Here is a 27,746-nt window from a genome sequence, read left to right as displayed (position 1 = left end):
AGCAGGTACTCCATGATCCTTGCACACAGCACCATCAGTGAGCCAACCACCTAAGCCACTCCTCCCCTTCCACCCACCACCCACTGATCTGACCCTAGGCTCACCCCTTTTAAGGGACAAGCTTGGCCCCCCTTCAGAGAGTGAGCAAGGTAATCTACTACTTGTTTTCTCTCGTGTCCCAGTAAAGCCTTGCCTGAATTCCTGGTCTGGCCTCTTACCAATTTCTATTGATTAAAGAGTCCAAGGACCGTAGAAACAAGACTACTGGAAAAACTAGAGCAGAATGGGGCATCAGCAGTGGTGGGGGAGGAATCGGGGCAAGCTGCCCTGTAAAACAGGGTGATCAGTGTGGGCCTAAATGAGACACCAGCAAAGACTTGAAGGAGTTAGCCAACTGCATATCTGGCGTGGGAGGAAATAGTGCAGGAAAATGAACTGTTGACAACAGGCCCTGGGCAAAGGAGAGAGGGATAGAAAATAAAGGTGAGAGAGGTAATGAGAATGGGGCGCTACTCATATATATAGCTTTTAGACTCTCATAGGAACTTCGGCTTTTATGAATGTAATGGAGAGACACTGCAGGTTTTTGGGCAGTGATCTGATCTGCCTTAAAATTTTAAAAGGGTCACTGATTGCTGTTAAAATAGATATGGAGGTTGGGGGCTGGGATAGCAATTACTTTCTGGGGCTTGTGAGAGCACTTTCCATATCATCTTTGGATAGGGCGTAGAAATTCTTCAAATCCTTTTCTGGGACTAAAGTGTGCTCGGCAGCCTCAGGCTGATCCCACCCAGCGAGGTGCGCCTGCGCCGAGTGCGTCCGGGAAGAGCTAATCTGGTCGGCAGGACGAACATGTGGAGGGCTTGTTAACAAAGTCATATTGGACTCTCCGCGGCTGGGCTTTCAGAGGAAGCCAGCCCGGGGCCGGTCTCCAACGCCCTGAGCTCCGCCTCGGGTTTCGCAAAGCGAGGGTTCACTGCCCCAGATTCGCCCAAGGCAAACAGAGGAAAACAAAGGCCCGCCTCCATTACGAGCACCAATCCCGCTCTCCCGCCCGCCCCTTTTTCACCCTCCATTTAGCCTCTAGGATGTGGTCCTCACGCCAGACTCATGCCGCCGCCGATTGGCCAGCGTCTTCCTGGTGCGAGCGGCCCTAGCCAATCGACACCCGTCAGTCCACCCCGCGCGCTCACCGGGAGCGGCGCGAGAGCTGGAGGCCCGTTGAAGTTGGTGGGGAAATGGGCGTGGCGCCGCCGCGTTGGGTCCGCCTCCGCCCCGCCCCGCCGTCTAGCCGCACCTCCTCAGCCTAATCCTTCCTTGAGTGCGGGAAGGGGCCAGGCTGAGGTTTCGACGAGGTGAGCTCAGGGATCCGACTGTCCGCTGCCGCCAGCATGGAGTTCGTGAAGTGCTTGGGGCACCCTGAGGAGTTCTACAACCTTCTGCGCTTCCAGATGGGGGGCCGACGGAAGGTGATACCCAAAATGGACCAGGTGGGCTGAGCATCCCTGCATCCCCGCGGAATGGGGAGGCTGCGCGCGACCGCTGACTTCTGGGTCTGACCGGCAGGGCCCATAATCGAGCTCAGAGGTTGCGGCCAGCGAGTGCCAGACCCCTCGAGCTCCCTCCTTCCCTCCGGGGAACAGACCCCTATCACGTCAGGCGGCCCCACCTGCCAAGTTTGGTTCACCTTCCGTTACCCCAATATTTGGCCCGGCTGCCCTTGTGTCCCAGGCATTCTCCTAACCCCCAAGTTGTCTTGCTGCTTAAAATGTTTCTATTTGTTCAAGACATTGGTTTTCAAGTAGTTGGCTTCACATTTCGTTCTGTTCCTGAGATTGATTTTTTAATGTCTTGTAATACGTGGGTTACACAACCACATGGGTAGATTAAATGGGAGAGGTGTGAAAGAATTTTGTGAACATAATGAACTATGCAGATATCGTCAGGAATACCTTTTCTGGAATGAAACCTTACTCATTCTTACAGTTTTCAGTTACACCACCTCCATACGCTTCTCCCCACCTCTTTCCTGCAGTCTGAGCAGTCCCTTCGTCCTCTGTGCTCCCTGAGTTTTTTAGAACACTTATCTACTCTTGCAAGTTCTAATTATTTGTCTGTCTGTCGATTAGCTACACAGTTGGCTCTTTGAAGGCCAGACTTGGGTTTGTTTGTATTTCATCTGCCTCACTCCTGTACCCTTTGTTCAGTGAATTTGCAATGAATAAATATGGTATTTATTCCAACAAGAAACTCATTAAGTGATTTTTAAATGAATAGACACATTCAACTAAAGTAGTGGGGTTATATCAAAAGTTATAAATTCTTTTCCCCAATGGAAACATCACAAATACTGTCCTTTGTTTGAATATACTCTAAACACTATAATTTTCCATCAGAAAAATTTTCCCTTTGTGATGTAACTCAGAATCCTTCTCCTTCACAGTCTAGCTTCTGTGACTGCTACCTCTCTTGACCTCTCAGCAGACATTTATAAATCATCTGTTCTGTTTTAGGCTTTATGCTGGGTTCAGAAGGGCAGGATAACATGTGTAGACAAATTAGACACCCAAAGAGCTCATTTTCTTGTCCGGTCGATAAAATGTTATAAAATTGTTCATAGAAATTAGGCAGGCACCATAATGAGATGCCTTTTCATGTTACCTCTGACCCTCTCTCAACCATTTTCTCTAGCACTGTTTAATCTTGTATCAGCCCCATAGTCTTGTATCCTGGTTATTTGTGGATGGGTTTTATGTTCCCAGAGTCCCTTTCAGAGTTAAGAGTCTGTTTGATTCCAGATTTTAAGCTGTTTGAAAACAGGAGCCTTGTTTGATGTATCTTGATGCAGTGCCCTCAAGAAACCTCTAGTTTTGTAAACAAAAGAAACTTAAGTAACTATGGCAGAATATACATGCGGTAAGGAAATTTACTGAAGGAAAAAGTCACCTCTGCCTGGGATAGGGGATTAGTTTTTAAAGGGATGCCTAAAGGAAATACAGCCTTAAATTGCTCCTATGCCTTGGTTGATAGATATTTGTTTACTTAGGAGATTCTGGCTAAGAGCGCTTAGGTGGTCCTTTCCTGAAATTATTTGGAAATATTTATTTTATTGTATATTTGTGTGTTTTGAGGGGGTAGAAAAATTCTGTTCCCTATTATCAGATGCTGCCAGGGATCTGTGACCCAAAACAGAAAAATAGCCACTGCTTTTACAATCCAAGATGTACAGTTTCCTGGACACTTCCTGGGACAGGTAATTCACTACCTCTGGAGACTGGCCCCCTCCAGACAGTTCTGGTTTTTACGAAGTGTTTCTTAACAGTGAATTGAAGTTTTACTCTTTGTTCACCCTTTGGAGTCAAGAGAGTCTAATCCTTGTTTTGTAATATGCCACTTGGAAGTATTTTAAGACAAGTCTCATTCTCTCCAAGAATAATGATATACAAGCCAAATGTTCTGTGTTCTGCTTGTAGTTATTCATTATATGTTACTTTTTCCAGATCATTAACCAACCTGGTCTCTCTTACTTTAAAGTCTAGTATTCAAAACTGAACAATATTCCTTAGGTGTGATCTGGTTATTTCAGAACTTTAAATTCCTTTCTTATGGATACTGTATTTCTAATTAACATAACTCATAATTGCTTTAATTTAAAAAAATGCAGTTTATTTATAAAATGTTTTATTTATTTTTTTAGGCTGTGCTTTGCAGCCTGTGGGATCTTCGTTCCCCAACCAGGGAGCAGACCCTGCTCCCTGCATTAGGAGCCTGAAGTCTTAACCACTGGACTTCCAGGGAAGTCCCTAAAATATTTTAAGTGAAGACAAAAATACTGAAAATACTGTAACAAACCGTTTTTGATTCCATCATGCTGACAGTCATTAAGGTGATGAGCAACAGAGTCACATTAAGCAGAGGGTGGTCCAGATTCAGCGGAAAGCTGAGCACACTTTGTGTGATGGACACAGACAGGAAACTGTGTACCCTCAGTTCATCCCTGATGGAGAACAGGTGTACAAAGGTTAACCTAGAGAACTTCCCTGGTGGTCCAGTGGCTAAGACTGTGCACTTCCAGTGCAGGGGGTGAGAGTTTGATTCCTGGTCGGGGAACTGGGACCCCAGGCACCCGTGCAGTTTGGCCAAAAAGAAAAAAGTTAACCTAGGAAATGCCAAGTCATCTTAAGTTCATTGAGATTTCAGGAAATTTTAGCGAAGTAGAACCATTTTACAGCAAAAAGTTTTCAGAAAACACAGAATAAGTGCTTTGTAATGTGTAGGGCCTTGAAGAAATATTAGATTTAGATTAGTGGTGAGGATCATCCGTGTGTAAAGCCAGTATGAGCCAAGTCATTTGGTAGGACTGTGCACAGTGTGTGGGGCTGAGGATTCCAAGTTAGAAGTACATTGTAAAGGGACTTCCTTGGTGGTCCAATGGCTAAGACTCCTTGCTCCCAATGCAGGGTCCCAGGTTCCAACCCTGGACAAGGAACTAGATCCCACATGCTGTAATTAAGGTCAAAGATCCTATGTACTGCAGCTAAGACCAGGCACAGCTAAGTAAATAAATAAACACTTTAAAAAAGAAATAGATAAAGGGATTTTGAAAAAAAAAGTACATTGTAAAGAAACTGTACTCCATATAAATTAACTTTAAAAAAAAGAAGTACAAAGTGCAGTGGTGCATGTGGGAATCCTGGAGCTGAGCTATATTCATGGTAGCAGGCAATGGTCAAATGCACCCATGACATGATGAAAGCAGTATTTTGGGAACAGTAATTTGGCAGGTGAATGGATTAGGGGATTATACTGTGAGTTAAACTAATCAAGTTAATAATAGACAGCATTTGAGTTCTTCTATGTGCTAGACTTGAAGTCTATTATCAGTTAGCTTTCACTGGGTTGCCACCCCAAAACTGTGTAGCCTAATTCTGGAGTCTGGTTGCACAACAGTATGACTGTACTTAACACTGCTGAAGTGCCTGCTTACAAATGGTCAAGATGGGCAATTTCATGTGTATTTCACCATGGCTTGCCTGATGGCTTAAGGGTAAAGACTCCACCTGCTGGTGTGGGAGACACAGGTTAGATCCCTGGGTCTAGACCATCCCCTGGAGAAGGAAATGGTTAACCCACTCCAGTGTTCTTGCCTGACAGATCCCATGGACAGAGGAGCCTGGTGGATGACAGTCCATGGAGTCACAAAAGAGTTAGACACGACTTAGTGACTAAACAACAATATATTTCACCATAATTAAAAAAACCAAACTCAGTGACTTAAAATAACACCTGTTATTTAGTTCACAGTTCTCTGGGAGAGCTGGGGGTTCTGATCTGGGCCAGCTTGGGGTTGATTCCTACTGAGTTTGCTCAGTTGGCCAGTTGGCATGTGGCTGGACCATGTGTGATTTACAGGCTATAGGCTGGGGGCTCTCTACTCTTGACTGGAATTGTGCAAACCCTAGTGTGCACACACTCTTGAGCTTTATGCTTAACTCACAGTTCCTACTGTCTTATTGGCCAAAAAAAGGGGAGCCCACATGCAAAGAGGTGGAGAAAGACTCCATCTTCTGATGGAAAGAGCAACAAACTTTATGGCCATTTTGTAATTTACCACACTTAGTTGATCTTGACAACAACTCTAAAGACATAAGAGCTATTGGTACTACCATTTTACAGGTTATAAAACTGTGACATAAAGTGGTTGAAATATGAAGCTCTTAAATGGTGGTTCCAGGATGCTGACCCGGGCCTGTTTGAAGACCTTCCTGCTTCCACTCGGAAGGTCACCCTGGGATAAAGAGCACAGGCTTCTGCTGGCCCCAGACAGCGGATCATATCCCAGCGCTGTCGTGTGTGCTCCAGACACATCACAGGCACGCAACAGTTGCTGGTTTCTTCCCTTTCCACTTCTTTCCAATTCTGCTGTATAGTCCGGCCCTCCCTTACTCCCTTCCTTCTTTCCTTCCTTCCTGTATTCATCTAACAGACATGGGACCACTGGTTGCATGCTTGATATTGTTCTAGGAGCTTGAGATTAAACGGTGAACAAAATAGGTGAAGACCTTGCTTTTACAAACCCTACATTCTTGTAGAAGAGACAGAATGAAGAAAAAAAAAGATACACAGTATTTCATGTGGAGAGAAGCACTACAAAGAAAAAATGATAGCAGGACAAGGGAGCTGAATGTTTGAAGTCAGGGGACATCATTTATAAGGTGGTCATTTGGGTCCAGACACTTATCTTTGCATCTTTTACATTTTTTGAAAAGTGAGACCTGGACTATTCCCTCTTCTAGCTCTAAGGTTTGATGAGCACAGAGTACAATATTTTACCATGCTCAGTGACTCAGTTGTGTCCGACTCTTTGCGGCCCCATAAACTGTAGCCCACCAGGCTTCTCTGTTCATGGAATTTTCCAGGCAAGAATACTGGAGTGGGTTGCCATTTGCTTCTCCAGGGATAATTTTGTTAGTTTTAGGTTTTCTGAGCCAGTTTTAATCTGAGGCATTTTTTTAAATGGCTGAGTATACCTCTAATTAGAGAAAACAGTTGGACTGTAAAGAAGGCTGAGCGCCGAAGAATTGATGCTTTTGAACTGTGGTGTTGGAGAAGACTCTTGAGAGTCCCTTGGACTGCAAGGAGATCCAACCAGTCCATTCTAAAGGAGATCAGCCCTGGGATTTCTTTGGAAGGAATGATGCTAAAGCTGAAACTCCAGTACTTTGGCCACCTCATGCGCAGAGTTGACTCATTGGAAAAGAATCTGATGCTGGGAGGGATTGGGGGCAAGAGGAGAAGGGGACGACAGAGGATGAGATGGCTAGATGGCATCACTGACTCGATGGACATGAGTCTGAGTGAACTCCAGGAGTTGGTGATGGACAGGAAGGCCTGGCGTGCTGCGATTCATGGGGTCGAAAAGAGTCGGACACGACTGAGCGACTGATCTGATCTGATCTGATCTGAGGAACACCTATGGGACAACGAAAAACCAAACTGAGGTGGGCAGTCTCCAGAGGTAGTGAATTACCTGTCCTTGGAGGTGTTCCAGAAACTGTGTATCTTGGATTGTAAAGCAGTGGCTGTTTTTCTGTTGGGTCACAGATCCCTGGCTGCATCTGATAATAGGGAACAGAATTTTTCTCCCCCCTCAAACACAAATATATAATAACGTGTGTGTGTGCGTAGTCACTCAGTCATGCAACCCCATGGACGTTAGCCTGCCAGGCTCCTCTGTCCATGGGGATTCTCCAGGCAAGTATACTGGAGTGGGTTGCCATACCCCCCTCAAGATCCCTTCCCAACCCAGGGATCTAACCCAGGTCTCCTGAATTGCAGGCAGATTCTTTACCGTCTGAGTCACCAGTTCAGTTCAGTTCAGTCACTCAATTGTGTCCGACTCCTTGCGACCCCATGAATTGCAGCACGCCAGGCCTCCCTGTCCATCACCAACTCCTGGAGTTCACTCAAACTCAGGTCCATCGAGTCGATGATGCCATCCAGCCATCTCATCCTCTGTCATCCCCTTTTCCTCCTGCCTCCAATCCCTCCCAGCATCAGAGTCTTTTCCAATGAGTCAACTCTTCACATGAGGTGGCCAAAGTACTGGAGTTTCGACTTTAGCATCATTCCTTCCAAAGAACACCCAGGGCTGATCTCCTTTAGAATGGATCTCCTTGCAGTCCAAAGGACTCTCAAGAGTCTTCTCCAACACCACTGTTCAAAAGCATCAATTCTTCCGTACTCAGCTTTCTTCACAGTCTAACTCTCACATCCATACATGACCACTGGAAAAACCATAGTTTTGACTAGATGGACCTTTGTTGGCACAGTAATGTCTCTGCTTTTCAATATGCTATCTAGGTTGGTCATAACTTTTCTTCCAAGGAGTAAGCGTCTTTTAATTTCATGGCTGCAGTCACCATCTGCAGTGATTTTGGAGCCCAAAAAGATAAAGTCTGACACTGTTCCCATCTATTTCCCTGAAGTGATGGGACCAGATGCCATGATCTTTGTTTTCTGAATGTTGAGCTTTAAGCCAACTTTTTCACTCTCCACTTTCACTTTCATCAAGAGGCTTTTTAGTTCCTCTTCACTTTCTGCCATAAGGGTGGTGTCATCTGCATATCTGAGGTTATTGATATTTCTCCCGGCAATCTTGATTCCAGCTTGTGCTTCTTCCAGCCCAGTGTTTCTCATGATGTACTCTGCATAGAAGTTAAATAAGCAGGGTGACAATATACAGCCTCGACGTACTCCTTTTCCTATTTGGAACCAGTCTGTTGTTCCATGTCCAGTTCTAACTGTTGCTTCCTGACCTGCATACAGGTTTCTCAAGAGGCAGGTCAGGTGGTCTGGTATTCCTGTCTCTTGAATTTTCCACAGTTTGTTGTGATCCACACAGTCAAAGGCTTTGGCATAGTCAAGAAAGCAGAAATAGATGTTTTTCTGGAACTCTCTTGCTTTTTCAATGATCCACCGGATGTTGGCAATTTGATCACTGGTTCCTCTGCCTTTTCTAAAACCAGCTTGAACATCTGGAAGTTCACAGTCCATGAATCAAGGCAAATTGGAGGTGGTCAAACAGGAGATGGCAAGAGTGAACGTCGACATTCTAGGAATCAGTGAACTAAAATGGGCTGGAATGGGTGAATTTAAATCAGATGACCATTATATCTACTACTGCAGGCAGGAATCCCTTAGAAGAAATGGAGTAGCCATCATGGTCAACAAAAGAGTCCGAAATGCAGAACTTGGATGCAGTCTCAAAAACGACAGAATGATCTCTGTTCGTTTCCAAGGCAAACCATTCAGTATCACAGAAATCCAAGTCTATGCCCCAACCAGTAACGCTGAAGAAGCTGAAGTTGAACGGTTCTATGAAGACCTACAAGACCCTTTAGAACTAACACCCAAAAAAGATGTCCTTTTCATTATAGGGGACTAGAATGCAAAAGTAGGAAGTCAAGAAAGACCTGGAGTAACAGGCAAATTTGGCATTGGAATACGGATTGAAGCAGGGCAAAGGCTAATAGAGTTTTGCCAAGAGAATGCACTGGTCATAGCAAACACCCTCTTCCAACAACACAAGAGAAGACTCTACACGTGGACATCACCAGATGGTCAACACCGAAATCCGATTGATTATATTCTTTGCAGCCAAAGATGGAGAAGCTCTATACAGTCAGCAAAAACAAGACCGGGAGCTGACTGTGGCTCATATCATGAGCTCCTTATTGCCAAATTCAGACTTAAATCGAAGAAAGTAGGGAAAACCACTAGACCATTCAGGTATGACCTAAATCAAATCCCTTATGATTATACAGTGGAAGTGAGAAATAGATTTAAGGGACTAGATCTGATAGAGTGCCTGATGAACTATGGACTGAGGTTCGTGACGTTGTACAGGAGACAGGGATCAAGACCATCCCCATGGAAAAGAAATGCAAAAAAAAAAAAAAAAGGCAAAATGAGTCACCTGGGAGGCTCATTAATACTGGAGTGGGTAGCCTGTCCCTTCTCCAGCGGATCTTCCCGACCCAGGAATCGAACCAGGGTCTCCTGCATTGCAGGCAGATTCTTTACCAACTAAGCTATCAGGGAAGTCCATAAAATTAATAACAAAATATTTGCAAATGATTTCAGAAAAGGGCCACTTAAGACTTCTTCACTAAACATTATCTTAGTTTCTCTCTTAAGTAACAAAGACTCTAGAGAAAAAGATTTATACTTAGCAGACATGGAGGGTTGAGATTATTTCAATCATAGAAAGATTTCGCTGTAGGAGTGCAGGGTTCCCTAAACTTGATTTATCCTGAATTTTTAGAAGCATATCAATAAATCTGGAGGCATACTGCCAGCTGCAAGCTGTGTGACATCACTTAGCACAAAATGGAAAAAGTGTTTTCTAATCATGAAGCTCTGGTTTCCATCAAGTCTAAATCCTATTATTTGGACTAACATCTTCTCTGTTAAATCAAATCCTGACTCTTACTTGTGGTTGCTTAACTTTCAGCAACAGTTTCTTCATCCATAAAATAGAGATAGTGGCTTACAATCGCTCAGTCACAGGTTCCTAACTCCAAAATGGTCTAAAACAGGTTTTTAATAAGTCTGGCTCCAAGTCATTTGGCGGTATAATGTGCTTTGATTTAAAGTCATCCCACTTAGGGTAATTATTCACAGTTGAAAAAGTGTTGATAATCCCAGTTACAGGGAGCCACTCCACAAAGACAGGATATGTATGCGTTTTATTGCTGTCTTCTAAAACACTACAGGTTCTGAGTTCTGCTACACATCTGGCCTTGAAGTCCTTGGGTGGATTGCAGATCTGTATGATACCTTCTTTAAAGGATTGTGTAAGGATCAAGGCTATTGTTTGTATTGTGCTTGGCATACAGTTGCTGCCCAGTAAGTCGTAGTTACTACATTTGTTATTTCCTAACTTCAGTTCTCAAGTTTGTGGGGTTTTCCCTCCCTTCTGAGGAAACCTGTGTTGTATGAAGTCTGAACGGAAGGCTGTGGGGAAGGTTGGTCACTGTCTACTTGTGGAATTGCTTTTCAGCTGGAGCCCCAGTCCTGGGAGGACAGTCCTGTACTTCTCACCACTGCACGCTCTTCCCCTCAATACCCTTCATCCCTCTTCTCTCACTGGAGAGTTCTTGGGAGCATGCTCATCTCAGCAAAGGAAAACAACAGGAGACTCAAGGGACAGGCTGCAGTAGCTTTAGCTTCCCACTCCCTCCCCAATCTCCCTTAGCTCCTGGGAAGCAAGCAGTGGAAATGTTTGTAATAGTGATGTTTTCTATAGTGTGTTTTTTAGTTGTATCTTCCCTGTATCTTCTTGGTAATTTGAGGAAATTGTTACAGATGTATTGAAACAAATAGGTGCCAAGAAAAAGACTGATGGCAGAAGGAGATAAGTGATTTAGTGACCTGGGTCACTTTTAAGATTGTAGAGGGCATTTTTGGAAAGGAGGGGCATGTTCTTAAAGATTGTTACTCTTCAGAAGGAGTGCAATCTAGCTTTGACATCAGCCCCCAAACCCTTAGGTGTAGCTGAGGATGAAAACATTTGGCAGAGCAGGGAAAGGAATCAAGTTGTATGTGAAGAGCTGGCTCAGAGCTCAGAAAAGAGCTGTTCCTTTTATTTATTGTGAAGTCTTTCCACATTTTGAGAGAGGAGTTGATGAATTGCTCTTAAAATACTCTCTGAACTGATTAATTTATTCATTAGTCCTTCACTGAGTATTTTTATATGCCAGACTGTATGTCCAAAATGATATTACTAATATATGGTGCTTAGTAAATATTAATTTTTACTAATAATTTTAACTTGAATTTCACAATAAAATGAAATTCTTATGGTTAAAAAAAAGCTTTATTCTCTTGACAAAAGAATATGTATCTATGTAAATTTAGGAAATATACACAAATGAAAAGAACATGGTTCACCTGGACCCCAGCAAGGTCCCAAGTTTCACTGTTAACATTCCAAAGTGACTATGGGATTTACTTTTATACATATACATATATACATATATATGTATATATATATATACACACACACATATTCTTTTAAACCATCCCCTTGTTAGATATTGCAAATTATTTCCTGTTTCTCTCTTAAAAAGAGAGTGCAGGGAGACTGGTTGGGGGGTGGTATATGGGAACTCAATTCTCTCTGAACCTAAAACTGCTCTAAAATATAAAGTCTCCATAAAAATAAATACAAAAGAGCAATTCTTTCTGATATGGTTGTGTATTAAAATACGGATTTTTTTTTAAGAAACAGTTTTTGTTTTCCTTAGGGAAGAGTAAATATAAAGTTCATAAGGATTGTTATGGTTCATTGATTTGAAAGGGAAAGATGATTAGAAATCTTTATAAAAGGAATAATTAGATTTCCAGAGGATAATAGAGGTGTGTGTGTGTGTGTGTGTGTGTGTGTGTGCTCAGTCATGTCCAACTCTTTGCGACCCCTTGAAATAGTACCCTGCCAGCCTCCTCTGTCCATGGAGTTTTCCAGTATACTGGAATATAATATATATTATATAATATATAATAATATACTATATTATATATTATATATAAATAATATATAATTATATATAATATACTGGAATATAACAGCATAATACTGGAGTGGGTTGTCATTTCCTCCTCCAGGGAATCTTCCCGACCCAGGAATTAAACCCGTTTCTTTTGTCTTCTGCATTAGCAGGCAAGAGTTTTTACCACTAAGCCACCTGGGAAACCCCTAATAGAGGTTTGCTGTTGCTGTTAAGTCGCTTCAGTCGTGTCCGACTCTGTGCGACCCCATAGACGGCAGCCCACCAGGCTCCCCCGTCCCTGGGATTCTCTAGGCAAGAACACTGGAGTGGGTTGCCATCTCCTTCACCAATGCATGAAAGTGAAAGTGAAGTCACTCAGTCGTGTCTGACTCTTAGCGACCCCATGGACTGCAGCCTACCAGGCTCCTCCATCCATGGGATTTTCCAGGAGTGGGGTGCCATTGCCTTCTCCGCTAATAGAGGTTTAACAGGTGTTAAAATAAAACCAGAACAGGACAGTAGTTAAAGAGGTCAGAAAAGATTTTATTCAGAAAAGCGTTTGCAGTAAAGGAAGAGACTTCAGTATAGAACTGGGCTCAGTTCCACACAGTGTAGGGGCGGGTGGATGAAAAATTACTAAGAGGAAACCTATGGGGTAAAGAGCATTCTACTTGAACTACCTATCGATTTTTACCGGAGGCAGGCCGGGGCGCTAGGATAAGTGGGGGAAGAGGAACCTGGCCAGAAAGTGAGGGTGATCATATATGGGTTATGGGGGATTCTGGCTAAACCAATTTAACCGCGTTCTTGCTAGAGCTGAGCGACGCAAAGATAGCACAGAAGTACAAAGGTTGAGGATTCAGAGGACCCTGGCTAAAGTTTGGCCGAGGGGAGATTCCGTTGCAGGAGAAAGAGCAAACTTCTCAAAAGAGGACTGGGTTCCCTTAAGCAGCCTATGGGTTCTGGGGAGAAGGGGAACTCAGAGGCAGGCGCAGAATGGCCGAGTTTTGAGCCTGCGGCCGCGGGGCGGGGCGGGGCTAGCACCTGGGCGGGGCTTACATCTGGGCGGGCGGCGGGCCGGGTTGTGGGGTGAGAGGGGCTGGCCGCGGGGTGGGCGGGGCCCGCAGGGGGCGGGCGGCGGGCGCCTGTTCTGTGCTCAGGAGCCCCAAGCCTATTGCGGGTGAGGGAGAGCCCGTCCCGCCCAGCGGTGGGCGCCTCCTCTCTCGGCTCGGGTCTATGGAGGAAAAACTGCGCTGGCCCTGCGATTCCCATGGCCGCAGTCGCCTGCAGCACCAAGGCCATGTCCCTCTTCAAGAGGACTTTGGTGCTGAGTCCCGGCGCGGCACCCAGGGGGGCGGGCACCCCCTCGCGCGGCTGCCCCTTGCCTCCCGCCGCCTGGCCGTCCAAGGACCGGCCGCGGGGAGAGGGCGTGTGCTGCCGGCTGCGGAGCCCCGCGGCAGCCGGCCGCTCGCCCCAGCCCCACTCCAGCACCTCCGCGTCTCCCACCGCCGTGTGTCTCCTCTGCCCGCAGGACTCGCTCAGCAGCAGCTTGAAAACATGCTACAAGTACCTGAATCAGACCAGTCGCAGTTTCGCAGCTGTTATCCAGGCGCTGGATGGGGAAATGCGGTGAGTGGCAGAGGCTGCAGTTTTTGACTTGGGGGAGGAAAACTTTGCCAGAGGCCTGCAGAGTCATTCGAAGCTACTTTTTGACACAGTTCCTCGCGTTGCAGTCTCGGTGGTGCTTGTGGCTTTGCCAGAACGTGCCCCAGTGGGTGAAGGAAATGTTGGCGGTTGAAACGCGCCTGTGTTTACTTTGGGCCTTCCAGGCACCTGGCCATCTCATCGTGTCCCTGCCCAGTTCTTTGAGGGGGTGGTGGTGGTGGGGGGGGGATGTTTATTAACTTTTTTTAGTCCTGGCCGCTGGACCTGTCTCTGAGCGGTTCATGTATTTTCCTTGGCTTCTCTTAGGCTACCTTGCATTTCTAGTGTATTGGGTTAATTCTTCTGAAGTTGCCTCTGTGCAGATTATATACATGACTTAGACCAGTTGCCTGTAAGTGTGATAGTATTTGGGCTTCCCAGGTGGCCCTAGTGATAAAGAATCCATCTGCCAAGAAACTCAGGTTCAGTCCCTGGGTGGGGAAGATCCCCTGGAGAAGGAAATGGCAACCCACTCCAGTATTCTTGCCTGGAAAATTCCATGCGCATAGCAGCCTGGAGTCCATGAGGCTGCAGAGAGTCAGACACTACTGAGCCAGCCAGCCATACATGATAGGTATTTAGACGGAGATGTTATTATATCTTTTGACTTTATTTTATCTGCAAAATAATAGTTCTGTCTACCCATTTGGTCTTTCTACAGTTCTTCACTAGTTAAATGTAACTCATTCTGGGAGTAGTAGTGACATCCAGCTGGTAACATTTTTTTATTTTTTTAATAAATTACAGAACTCCATTGTTCCCATCTAAGAAAGGAAAGCTAAGAAGTTGCCTTAAGTAGGAAAAGCTTTGGGTATCCTTTCATTGGTCTGTAGAGTTAAGAGTGTAGGAGGGTTTTCGAAATGGCCTGGCAAAAATGAAATGTGATTTTGAAACAGTATCTTTGAGTGTTTGTTCACATGTATTAGTGGTTATTCCTTTCTTACAGCCATGCAGTATGCATATTTTATCTGGTTCTCCGAGCTTTGGACACACTGGAAGATGACATGACTATCAGTATAGAAAGAAAAGTGCCACTGCTACACAACTTCCACTCATACCTTTATGAGCCTGACTGGCGGTTCACGGAGAGCAAGGAAAAGGACCGACAAGTCCTGGAGGACTTCCCAACGGTAGTAGGACTAGTGGGGTGCAGTCGCGTGCATGATTGGTGGGGTGGCTGTCAGCCAGCTTGTGTGCCTGGTTGTCATTGTTTAGTTCCTAAGTTGCTTTTGCGACTCTGTGGACTGTAGCCCCCCAGGTTCCTCTGTCCATAGCATTCTCCAGGCAAGAATACTGGAGTGGATTGCCATTTCCTGCTCAGGGAATCTCCCCAAACCAGGGATCAAACTTGTGTCACCTGCATTGGCAGGTGTATTCTTTACTACTGAGCTGTGAGCCTGCAGGGAACTGCAAAACCAGCAGTCTCAGGACAGCATAGCATAACGTGGCGAAGGTGCATCAAGCCAGACTTTCTGGATTGGCGGCCCCACACTCGTGCTCACTAACTGGTGCTGCCTGTGATTCCATTCTTTGATCTATAAAATAGATTAAAAGTCCCTGTCTCCTAGTGTGGTTTCGAGGATGGAAAGAATTACCAATAGGTGGAGCTCTTGCTGCTGCTGCTAAGTCACTTCAGTCATGTCCGACTCTGTGCGACCCCATACATGGCAGCCCACCAGGCTCCCCCGTCCCTGGGATTCTCCAGGCAAGAACACTGGAATGGGTTGCCATTTCCTTCTCCAATGCATGAAAGGGAAAAGTGAAAGTGAAGTCGCTCAGTCATGTCCGACTCTTAGCGACCCCATGGACTGCAGCGCACCAGGCTCCTCCATCCATGGGATTTTCCAGGCAAGAGTACTGGAGTGGGGTGCCATTGCCTTTTCCGGGTGGAGCTCTTAAACAGATGTTATTTGCTGTTATGATTACCAGGATGTTGTTGGTAAGTCCAGCCTTTCTTCCTGTGGAAAGAGCTCTCAAATGCCAGTGTCCTGAAAGACGCTTTGTCCAGTTTGTGCACCCAAGAATGCAGCTGGCCACAGTCACCCCGCTGGCCTCTGGAGCACCCTAAGTCTGGTGGCAAACGGTGCAGCTCACAGTGGGTGGCAGTTGTGGAGTAGGGAGTGGGCTCTTTGCACCTGGACTGAGTGAGGACTGAAGCAGGATGACCTCTGTCATCCGCAGCTGTGTGAGCTTGGATGCGCTCATTAACTTCCTCATGCCTGAGTTTCTGCCTTTGTAAAGTGAGAGCTGTGAGGCCTGAATGAGTTTATACATGTAAAGTACTTAGAGTAGTGTCTGGTACATACTGAGTGTTCTGTAAATATTAGGTATGTAGTCCATTCTGTTGGAGTAAAGTGGGTTCTAACTAAAATCTTGAGCTTTAGAAAATTTCACAGATTTCTTTTATGCATGTGCCTAGATCCTACTTTTCTAGGATTTTATCTTAGAAAAGTCATATCTTTATTATATCTTATCACATAAATAAGCGATTCTTCCATACCTTATAAATAAAGGTTTGATTTGGCCACATCTCAATGTTCCCTAGGGGCTTCCCAAGTGGCTCAGTGGTAGAGAATCCACCTACCAATGCAAGAGATGCAGGGTTTGATCCCTGGGTCCAGAAGATCCCCTGGAGAAAGAAATGGCAACCCACTTCAGTATTCTTGTTTGGGAAATCTTCCAGACAGAAGAGTCTGGTAGGCTACAGTCCATGGGGTCGCAAAGACTCAGACATGACTGAGTGACTGAGCATGAGCACCAGAGGCTTTCTAGAACAATCTTTGTATGTGATGGGTTAAATTAGAGTACATCTTTTTCACCTGGTGCTAGTGGAGACTTGTAGTCTTAGAGATCTACCTCCAATCATAGCTTGAGGAATAACAAAGGGTTACTTTTAAATGATACTAGCAGTAATAGCATTCATTTATTGAGCTATGAGTTATGAAATGCATTTCATTATCGATTCATCATCTTCTTTATTTTATATTAATGGAGTTTAACATGTAATGTCTATGATACACTGTTCCCCATGTTTTGTATAGATGAAGAAACTGAAGCACAGTTTTAGTTTTAAGCCCCTTGCCTGAAATTACCTGTGAAGTTAAGTGGCAGGACCAGGATTCAAATCCAGAAAGCCTGCCTCCAGAACCCTCCTACTCAATTCCTGGTACGCTTTACTGTCCCTTTAAAACATGGTTAAAAGGAAAATTATGTGATTTGAGATAGTAGCATTAAAACATATACATTACCATATATAAAATAGATGGCCAGTGAATTCCCACACAGGGAATTTGCTGTGTGATGCAGGGAACCCAAAGCCAGTGCTCTGTGACAACCTAGAGGGGTGGGATGGGGAGGGAGGGTCAAGAGGGAGGGGACATACGTTTACCTATGGCTGATTCATGTTGATGTATGGCAGAAACCATTACAATATTGTGAAGTAATTATCCTCCAATTAAAAGTAAAATAAAGTTTTAAAGAAAGTAAAAGTTTACATATAGGTGAAGCGTTTTGATCATAGCTCCCAAGGTTTATTATTAGGGAGGTTTCTGTCTACATGCCCCTGTCACCCCTGTTGGGAATCTGGCCTTTCTGCATGATACCAGTGGACTCTCTTCCATGTCTTCTCTTCTCACACTTAGCATCACTAGAGAGTGGCCCGGGGACCAAAAAGCGTACTATAGGTGGGAAACAGAATTACTTGGAGGCACAAGAGAAAGCACCTCCTGGGTGACCTTGCTGAGCAGAGGTCCCTCCCTCAGATTTCTGGGGAAATGGAGAGCTCTTCACTGTCACTCTTTCCTAGACATTTGTTTTCGTGTTCTGTACAACGACGTAGTAAGTACCAAAAAGCTGAAATTGGTTCACATTCAGCAGTGAAGTGTTTACCTTGGAGGGTTTGTTTTCAAGCCTAAGCTGCCCCTCCCCCAGCTGGCTGGCCTTGCCCCTTTTATAAATAGAACTGACCCAGCCCCGTTAGCTGTTGAAAGACCAGGTCCTCTCGAGATTCAGGGATTCAGATGACCTTTGGTAGAGTCGCTGACTTGCTTCAGTCCACGTGGGAATTGCCTTTGGGCTTTGTCTTGGAACAGCTGTTCTGGAAAGAGCAGTTCTGAAGAGATGGGATTGATTTTACGGATTTTAGGGGTTTAACAGTCAATGTTTATCAGAATAATCCTTAATATCTTAGGCTTCTGAGTTCTTTCAGTGCCCTGCAACCAGCTGAGTTTCCCTCAGGTCCTTACATTTAGGTGTTTCCTGAGGGAGTTTTTCTAACCTTTCTGTAAATGTAGACCAAGTCTACATGAGACCAAGATCTCACCCTTCAGATCCTTAGCAAAGTCTGTTCACTACTTTTCGTATTTTGTGGATAGTATATTATTTGAAAAGTTTCATGGTATTTAATATTTTATTTTGACAACCTACAAACACTTCTTTGAACTTAAGTAAGATACTTATGCAGTAGCGATGAATTTTAAAAGCATCAATAATACTTTTTGACATTAAAGCTTGGGCTATGGGGAAAAAAAAAAAAACATTGGATAGCCTGCCTCAGATTGAACTAAACTGAGTTGTTTAAGAAATTAGAAAGTATAGCCTTTATAATGGGTAAGACACTATAGCTTCATGTCATGAATTCAGAAACTGATGATGGAAAATGGTTGTCTGGTCTCCTCAGTGGAATATAAGCTCTTAGGGCAGGTCACCTGCCAGCTGTGCACCCCAGTACCCACAGCAGTGCTTGTTGCATAGGGAGCACCCAAGACTGCACAAATGAATCTTTATTATAATGAGGCTTGTCTGAAAATGAAGTGTTCTTCCTAAAATTCTTACACTTAGGTTCAGTTTTATGTTGAAGCATCTCATTTCTCATTAATTGGGAAGGTGACCATATAATAAGACTTTACATCTTGAGTTTGGAGACTAGCATTTTTATACCCTTCTATTTTAACATGTGTGAAATTTGCTGAGCTTATTCTTCAGTATGTAGAAACATAGTATAACATAGATTTAGGCTTACTGCTGGATCATTTGGGGGTCTTCACTAACAAGTTCTGTTACAGCTCTGCTTTACGATCCGTAGGTACCATCTTGTTTCCCAGTTTTAACACATGTTTCATATTTTCTGTTTTTTTACGACCTCCATTTCAGATCTCCCTGGAGTTTCGAAATCTGGCTGAGAAATATCAGACAGTGATTGTTGACGTTTGCCAGAAGATGGGCTTTGGGATGGCGGAGTTTCTGGATAAGCGCGTGACGTCTGAACGGGAGTGGGACAAGGTTAGTGTCTCTGTGGAGCATTGTCGGTGTGGTGGCACCGATGAGCTGGCAGCACCCACCGTGATGTTTAGGATGAAGAAGAAGTGGTGTTTTTACAACCCAGTGGTAATGTCTCCTCATAAACACTTAACAGTCTTATGTTACCACTGAGTTGTTTCTGAGGACTTAATACACAGAGCTTAAAACACATCCTCATTATGTTAAAAAAAACAAAGTACTACCATGACGTTCTTTTACATAATGAAGATTTGGAGACACTGCAAGATCTTAAAATGTCTTCAAGATTAAACTCTACTTAGTATTCTAGTTTCTGTTAGAATATTCCTTATTCCCTCAGGGCCTTTACTCCCAGTTTCAGATATCAGAAAGTTTACTGTACTCGGTTGTTTTTCCAATAACCTTTTATTCTACAAGCAGTGCATGTGCGTTGTACATATATATGTACAATATATATCTTTATATATATATAATATAAATATAATATATATAGTGTATATATATATATATAGTAAAAAAAGAGAAGAAGAAGAAATATCACATGAGCTAGAGATCACAGATCTCTGATGAGCCAGAGATCATTTTTGTTAAGTCTTTCGTATTCATTCTTCTTGGAATGTTTTTTACTGCTTACATGTACATGGTATATAATGTGTGTGTGTGTGTGTTTAAAGCAAAATGAGATCTTTTACACTCTCTTTGAAACCTGGTTTTTCACAGCTAATGATTTCTAGTGTTTCCCTTTTAGTAAAAGTTTCATTATTAAGCACTCTAAACATTTTCTTACAGTACTGTCACTATGTTGCTGGTCTAGTGGGAATTGGCCTCTCCCGTCTCTTCTCGGCCTCAGAGTTAGAAGACCCCTTAATTGGCGAAGACACAGAGCGAGCCAACTCTATGGGCCTTTTCCTGCAGAAAACAAACATCATCCGTGATTATCTGGAAGACCAGCGAGAAGGGAGAGAGTTTTGGCCTCAAGAGGTAACAGCTTCAGGGGGTTTGGGCAGAATTTTGAACGCTCTCTGACAACAAACCATTGAATCCTGTTGGTTGCAAGTGACAGAAACACAAATCAAGGCCCCTTAGACAGCACAGGAGAACGTGCAGACTAGGTTAGGGTTTAGTTTGCTTCAGGGAGACTGGCTGCATCCGTCTAGGAGTTCAGGCTGTGTCCCCTTTTTCTTGGACAGGCTTTCTCCAGTGGTGGGTATAACGTCCCGTGACTCACTCCGAGGCTTGGTTCCTGTGTCATAGTTTTTGGATTTTTCCAGATTCTCACCAAAGGGGGGAAAAAAAAAAAAATGAGACACTCAAGCTTTACCCAAACCCCAGCTCGTGGATAACATGTCCAAAAGCACAAGCGACAGAACGTCCCCAGGAGCTCCAGACCACGAATGGGTGCAGGCAGCACACCAGCTCCACAGACGAGAGCTCAGAGTCTGCAGGACGAAGCAGAGCAGCCCCAGGAGACCAGACCAAACGGGGGTTCCTCGTCAGACTCTGTGTGAGTCCGCGAGGGCCGCGCTGAAGCCTAGAGCGGCTGGGGGGGACGGGCCCCCTTGAACTGGGCGTGGACACTGGCCGGCCAGGGTTCTCTTCCTGGACTGGGCCACATTGAGGAGTGAAATAAAAACTGAGCAGCTGGACCTGAGAGAGACCTAAGTGACATCAGCCAGATACAACGCATGGACTTTGTTTGTTTAAGGTCCTTATTGGAGGAAACTCAGTGGGAAAAAAATCAGACAGTGGGACAGTATGGCTGCTAACTGGATAATCTGTATTAAACATTTACCTTTAGTTAACTTTTAGTTGTGATAAGATATATGTGCAAGAAAGGTTCCTGGTCTTTTAGAAATTCATAATAAAATATTAAATGATAACATATCAGTATAAAATGATAAATACAGTGATTATTGGGATTTTAAAATAATTTGGGGGCTGGGGCAGTAGAAGCCAAGCGTCATAACTGTTGAAGCTGGCGGATGGTTACATAGGTGCTCATTAACCTTTTTCTCCAGGTTCTGCAGGACAGTTGAGTACCATCAATCTGAGTGAGTTTAGGTGCATGTTAAGCATGGAGAACAAATTTGATTTTCCATTAAATCTCTTAGTCCTTTTAGGCCCAGTCATTTCTTTTGGGGAGTGTATAAAGTTCTGCTGCTGCTGCTGCTAAGTCGCTTCAGTCGTGTCCGACTCTGTGCGACCCCATAGACGGCAGCCCACCAGACTCCCCCGTCCCTGGGATTCTCCAGGCAAGAACACTGGAATGGGTTGTATAAAGTTATAATAAGTGTTATTCTTTAGGAAGTTTAAGAATACCTAAGAATAAAAGTAAGTTATTTGCTAGCTTCAGAGAACCCTCTAAGTAATATCATTAAAGATCATCAAACCAATCCCGTTGTTCAAGTTGAGGCTGTTATTTCACTTTCAAGTTACTAAGATCAAGGAGGGTAACGTTCTTATAATAGACACTCAGCTCGTTTCCCCCGGATAACTTGTTCAGCCGTATTCTTATCAGAATTGGGAACATAAGGTTAATCATTAATTATTTTGAGGCCTGGACACCTTGCGAATGTTTAACGTTTCTCTTACAATGCCGTTGTAGCTGATTTTGTTATAGCTGGTTATTTTTTCAGAAGTAGACAATTGCCTTGCGAAAATCAGGAGGCCTTTTTGGCCTGAGGTCATCAAAGTATTGCTCCATCTGTGCTGAACTAATTGTCCCAAAGGGACACTTTCCCAAACACTTAACTTACTCTTGGTTGTGGTTAGAGTGTAGTTATAATAGCCATTGCATGGTGGTTAAAACAGATTCAGTCTTGATGAAAGGTGAGGCAGCGGCAAGACACACTTTGTATATCATAGTTCTTATTTGCAAAGGTCCTTTCATGTGGCTCGCGCATTGCTCCCTTATGCATATGCTGACTTGTCTTTAATCTGCTTATCTGTCCAGACTTGGAGCAAGTATGTGAAGAAGCTGGGTGACTTTGCTAAGCCAGAGAACATTGACTTGGCTGTGCAGTGTCTGAATGAACTCATCACCAACACACTGCACCACATCCCCGACGTCATCACCTACCTGTCACGACTTAGAAACCAGAGTATTTTTAACTTCTGTGCTATTCCACAGGTACTGAGCGAGGAGCCTGATGTGAGGGCGGGATGCTGGGGGTGGGGATGATGGAAGGCATTTACTATTTTGGTCTATTTAGGAATGGAGAGTTCCTTAAAAGATGACTCTAGTGTATTTTCTTTCTTTGCCCCACAACCACCACACTCAGCTCAGCCTTGAGGTTAATTAAGTCTGTGCTTTTCCAAAAAATTCTAGAACGTATTTTCCCATTAGCTACTCTAAACTAGTTACTTTGATTCCTATCCTCACTATTTAAATCGAGGGCTTCAACTCCAGATTTTATGAGTTCTGGGTGAAACACAGGTGAAGCTGTTATTAAAAAGTCATAATTAAGCACTTAACTTTTGCTGTCCTTTTCCTAGATCTTGGGATAACAGAACATGAAACCTGAGCCTCTGAAACCTAGGAACTTAATTTTTAAATCCCTTTACCAATTATTTCAGTTTTTAACTCGAAGTGAAGAAAGTTACAGGATTTAGCTGATTTGATAACTTGGTTTGGTCTTATTCTAATGACCAGTCTTGCCCAGCTGATGGAACTAAAACCTCCGTGCTGGACTTATATATGCCATGTGCTTAGTTGTGTCCAACTCTTTGCGACCCTATGGACTGTAGCCCACCGCACTTCTCTGTCCATGGGATTTTCCAGGCAAGAATAACAGAATGGTTGTCATTCCCTTCTCCAGGGGACTTCCCAACCCAGGGATTGAACCTGGGTTTCCTGCATTGCAGGTAGATTCTTTACCACTGTGCCACCTGGGAAACCATATGCTGGAATTAGGTTTCCATCTATCCTAGAAATAATTTGCCTTTTAAGCATGGGAGACCATACCCTCTCACACCCTGCTTTTGTCCCTCACAACCCCCTGTACTTTTTTTTTTTAAATGTATAATGATTATGTTCATTGTAGGAAAAATAGGGAGAAAAAACAAAATAGTGAAAGTTTTTCAGATACTATTTTGGAATATATGTTTTTCAGATATAATAACTCATTGCCTTAGCATGGAAAATGTTACATTGGATTGTGTGGGGTTTTTTTTCAAATAAAAAGGAACTTTTGTGACTAAATTATAGAATTATTCAGGACTGCAAAGGGCGCTTGATTCTGTGTGTTGCTGAGAAAGGGAGGCATGGGAGCTGGGGTCGTCTTGGCGTGCTTTCTTTATGGGTGTTTTCTCTTGGCTAGCTGTATCTTAGCCCTTTGGCGCTCTCTGCCCATGTTCTCTTCCCATCTCATGATGACTGGTTACAGTGCAGTTTCTCACATGTTTTTATGAAATGAGATGAACGTGTTTTCTGTCTCTCATTATCCATAGGTCATGGCCATTGCTACTTTGGCTGCCTGTTACAATAATCAGCAGGTGTTCAAGGGGGTGGTGAAGATTCGAAAAGGGCAAGCGGTCACCCTGATGATGGATGCCACCAACATGCCAGCTGTAAAAGCCATAATACACCAGTACATGGAAGAGGTGGGCTTTATTTAATAATGTTACTATTTAAACATTCTTTCATATTGGGATATTAGATGATCTCAACAACTCGCAGTGTTATGGCATAAAGACATGGGTTGGTGTCCTTTATTCCAGAAGAATATGCACAGGGAGCCGACTGTTGGGAGCTTCCTGGTGCCCTAGTCAGAGGGGATAAAGGAAGCCAGGTCTTACGATGGCGCTCCCAGGAGAATCATATTTTTTGAGTTGGAAGGTGAAGTTAGAGGCCAACCAGGCTTCTCCTTTTATGGCTGATGCATGTGAAGCCAGGTCTGTGGCTGATGACATAGCATCTGAGGGCATCCAGGATCGCAGGCCACACTTCCTGACACCCTGTCCAGTACTTCATATTATGGCAAGGGCCTCAGTGGAGAATCCATCGTGGGGAATTTTGATAAAGGGAAACCAAGAGGCTGCAACTATTTCTAAATTTTGTAATGTTGATCTCATTTCCTTTGCCAAAATGCATCCCATAAAACAGAGCATGCCTGTTCTAGAACTTTTTCTTAGAGGTTGGGGCTCTCTACTTGCCAGGCCCTGAGCAATTACTTCTCAAGTGAGATGATTTAGCTTCCTCCTCTTCCGAGGACATTTAGTAGCGTCTGGAGACATTTTTGATTTTCACAGAGGGTGTGGGTGGCTACCGCCTTCCACTGCATAGAAACCCGAGAGGCTTAGGTTTGTTCTTACTGAAGACTGAATTACTGCAGAAGCAGATGAAAACATAAGACCTCCCTCCCCACAGGTCACCACTGTCCCTAGTTTTCTGATCCTTCCAGTCCCTAGGTTATGTTTTGACAGGGATAAGATTTGTAAGAGCAGTTTTATCTAAAAATTCTATAATACAATGACTTCCTCTGATTTCCATTGCATATTGCACATTTTTCTTGTATTTCTTTCCTGTCTTCCATCTGCCAAGTTTTAGATCTCTGCATTTCTGTGTGAGGCACTCATAGAAGGTATACAGAGCAGGTTTTTTAAAAAACCCCAAATTCTTTTACTGACTAGATGAACATGTCCAGCTATTGACCAAAAAATAGCTATTGATGAGACTTGGGACATTGGGGTTCACTGTTTAGCCAGCACTTACTTGGGACTTTCTCTGTACCTGGCATAGCAGCCAAAAAGGTGGGTACTATTAATATCAAGGAAATTTGAGGCCCTAACACCATGGCTGGGGCCATAATTTGGACCCAGGTTTGGCTGACTTCAGAGCCACTGTTCACCACAATTCTAAAGGCTTGAATTACCCTTTCTAAATAGTGACATTTTAGGTACTGTTCCCATTTTATATAAATTAGAAACATGCTATGTAGTTTATAGTTCAGAGAATAGTTTTATAATTTTATTCTGATCATTGATTTTAGAAAACCATGTTTTTAAAATGTAGGCAGTTCCATTGCTGTATTAGAATTCATATTTTATTAGGTATTTTCCATCACTACTGGAATTAAAGCCTAGTTGGGATTCACAGTTTGACTTAGGGCAGAGCAGGGCAGGCCACACACAGCTGGCTGACCCCCTGATTTCATAAATGACTTTACATTAGGACACAGCCCCATCCATTTGTTTCTGTTATCGTCCATGGCTCCCAGGGCTCTTGAGCAGCAGGGCTGAGCAGCTATAACAGACAGGGCCCACAACGCTGAAAATACTTTTTTAGGCCCTTTAAGAAAAGTTTGCAGGGACGTCCCTGGTGGTCCAGTGGCTTAGACTCTGTGCTCCCCTTGCAGGGGGCCCAGATTTGATCCCTGGTCAGGGAACTAGATCCCACATGTTGACCTATTGACTTGCCACAACTAAGACCTGTTGCAATCAAATAAATAAATATAAAAAAGATAAATTATTTTATTTAAAATTACTCTAGTGAAACTTAAGGTATTTTAGAGGAAATATTAATAGCCATAAGTTTATTTGACTTAAACTGAAAATTTCTGAGTCTCAAGGAATGGAATGTGAAATGGTTTTAATGTCAGCCTTAAGGACATTTTGTTAATAAAGTTTCAAGTGAAGACTTTTAGTATGAAGTCCACAAGTTGTTGGGCATTTTGCTGGTGGCCAGAGGTTAGCTCGCATCCTCTCTCTCCTTGCTGAGCATGTAAGACGGGAAGACATTTACCCCTGGGCTCCCTGATTGCACATGTGTAGGGAATTCAAGGCTCTCACAAGTCTGAAGTGTGAAGGACGAGGTGGAGCGAAGCCCAGATCCCCTGAGCAGGGCAGCTGCTCCTCAGGGCCTCGTCCTCTGGAGCCGCCTCCACTGGAAGGCAGTCTGGGTACCTGGCAGCTGGTGAGAAGCTCCACCAGCTATTTTGGGACAAAAACAAATGCTCAGGCAAACAGCCAGAAACTTCTACTTCCTTCTCTGCTAAAGATTCCTTGGCAAGGACCAACTTTTTCTAGCAGGTGGAGCTTCCTGTTTGGCTGTGGTCCGTGCTCCTCAAACCCTGTGGATCCTCTCGACTCAGGGCGTAGTCCTGTGCCCCCCATCCGTGTCTTCCACAAGCGGGTTAGCGTTTCTGTTCTTGAGGCAGAATGCGTCTATCGCAGGATGCCCAGGTGGCGCCTGTGCGCACGGTTTGAAGAGCAGGCAGGGGATTGGACGTCTGAACTCTTTGTGTCCCCACCACCATGCTTGTGCTCTTTCCCTCCTGCCCTCCTCCCTGGCTACTCCACCCCAGCAAGGGTGATGGGTGAGAAGGGAGCCGAGGAGGCCCTTGGCCAGACCTGGGTGGTTTGGGGTGGGTGTTCTAGAAAAACTAAAGCTGATGCTTGGGCAGGAGGGGGTACTCAAGCTGAGGACAGAACATGGGAGCAGCATTCCCAGGCAGAGGGAATGGTGTGAATGAACAAGGAGGGGAACAGGAGCGGATCGCAATATCATTTCCCTCCACCACGTCACTCTGCTTCAGCCTCAACAAAGAATGTGGATGCCACTGCTCTTTGAGGTGCTGGGATAGAGCCCACTGGGACGGCCCTGCTGCTCCGGGATGGGCTAGGGGATCACGCAGGCTAGGCTGATATCCTGCCTTAGTAGTGGGGTGGTTTGGGGTTGTTACTTTTGTATTCTATGAGCCTCAGTTTTCTCACTGGTCAAATGGGCATAAAATGCCTAGCTGTTGCAGATTGTCGTAAGAAGTGAGCACAGATATTTATAAGGTTTTTAGGATTTACTGTGTTTTCCTCTTTCTTCAACAGATTTATCACAGAATTCCCAACTCTGACCCCTGTTCCACTAAAACACAGCAGATCATCTCCACCATCAGGACACAGAATCTCCCCAACTGTCAGCTGGTCTCGCGGAGCCACTACTCGCCCATCTACCTGTCGTTCGTCATGCTCCTGGCGGCCCTGAGCTGGCAGTACCTGAGCACCCTGTCCCAGGTCACAGAGGACTATGTTCAGACCGGGGAGCACTGACTGGCTCGGTCTGGAGACTGAACGCCCCTCCTCCCAAGCCCCTATCTGGGAAACAGACTGACCTTCTCTTCAGGGATGGATGTGGGCTCCTTCTCTTTTTTCCCCTACTGTTTTAATCCCTCAAAGAGTACTGTGGGCCTGGACCTTTAGAAACTGTGACCTGTGGTGGAGAAAAAGATAGGATTAAAGGGAAAGGACAGCTCAGCCACCTGTACTCACCTGTGCGGGGTGACTGACGCCGAACGTTCACGGCTGCCATCAGGGAAGGGGCTGCATCCGGGGCTGCAGAGGAGATCATAGTGTGAATACAGGCTAGAGTTACAATTAAATGTATTTAATGCAAAACAACTTTTGAATACCTATCACAGTAGAAAGTGAAGTGAATTTTCTTTCCATTCGCTTCTTGTTTTTTTTCCATCATTTTGTCTCTTCCAGTGGACTTGAATGTAGCAGGTGTGAATATTTGTAGAGTTCTAGGAAATATTCCTAAGAATGCAGACTGCCTGCTGCACATGAAGCCTAGGAGGCAACTTCTGGTGAAGTTGGCATCATTTCCTTGTTTATAGGGAGTTTAGGTTTCAGGATTGCCGTTGGTCCCTTCGTAGCAGGTGAGTTGCCAGTCAAAGCTAATGTTTTTGAGATTTTTATAATAAAGAATTGAATTATTCA

At 44.4% G+C, this 27,746-nt stretch overlaps 1 protein-coding gene across 3 annotated transcripts; it reads left to right on the top strand.

The window, feature by feature from the left end:
- The first annotated feature begins 1,291 nt into the window (after positions 1-1,291).
- Positions 1,292-27,746, top strand: FDFT1 (farnesyl-diphosphate farnesyltransferase 1). 3 transcript variants are annotated; one of them, NM_001013004.1, is given in 8 exon segments: positions 1,292-1,490; positions 13,585-13,682; positions 14,704-14,887; positions 18,909-19,037; positions 19,824-20,015; positions 21,988-22,164; positions 23,484-23,636; positions 26,856-27,745. In NM_001013004.1, coding segments are annotated over 8 exon segments (1,254 nt in total). In that variant the 5' UTR covers positions 1,292-1,391; the 3' UTR covers positions 27,078-27,745.

The sequence above is a fragment of the Bos taurus genome, chromosome 8, assembly GCF_002263795.3.
Source record: "Bos taurus isolate L1 Dominette 01449 registration number 42190680 breed Hereford chromosome 8, ARS-UCD2.0, whole genome shotgun sequence".
NCBI lineage: Eukaryota > Metazoa > Chordata > Mammalia > Artiodactyla > Bovidae > Bos > Bos taurus.
This window is presented reverse-complemented; position numbering and strand designations above follow the sequence as displayed.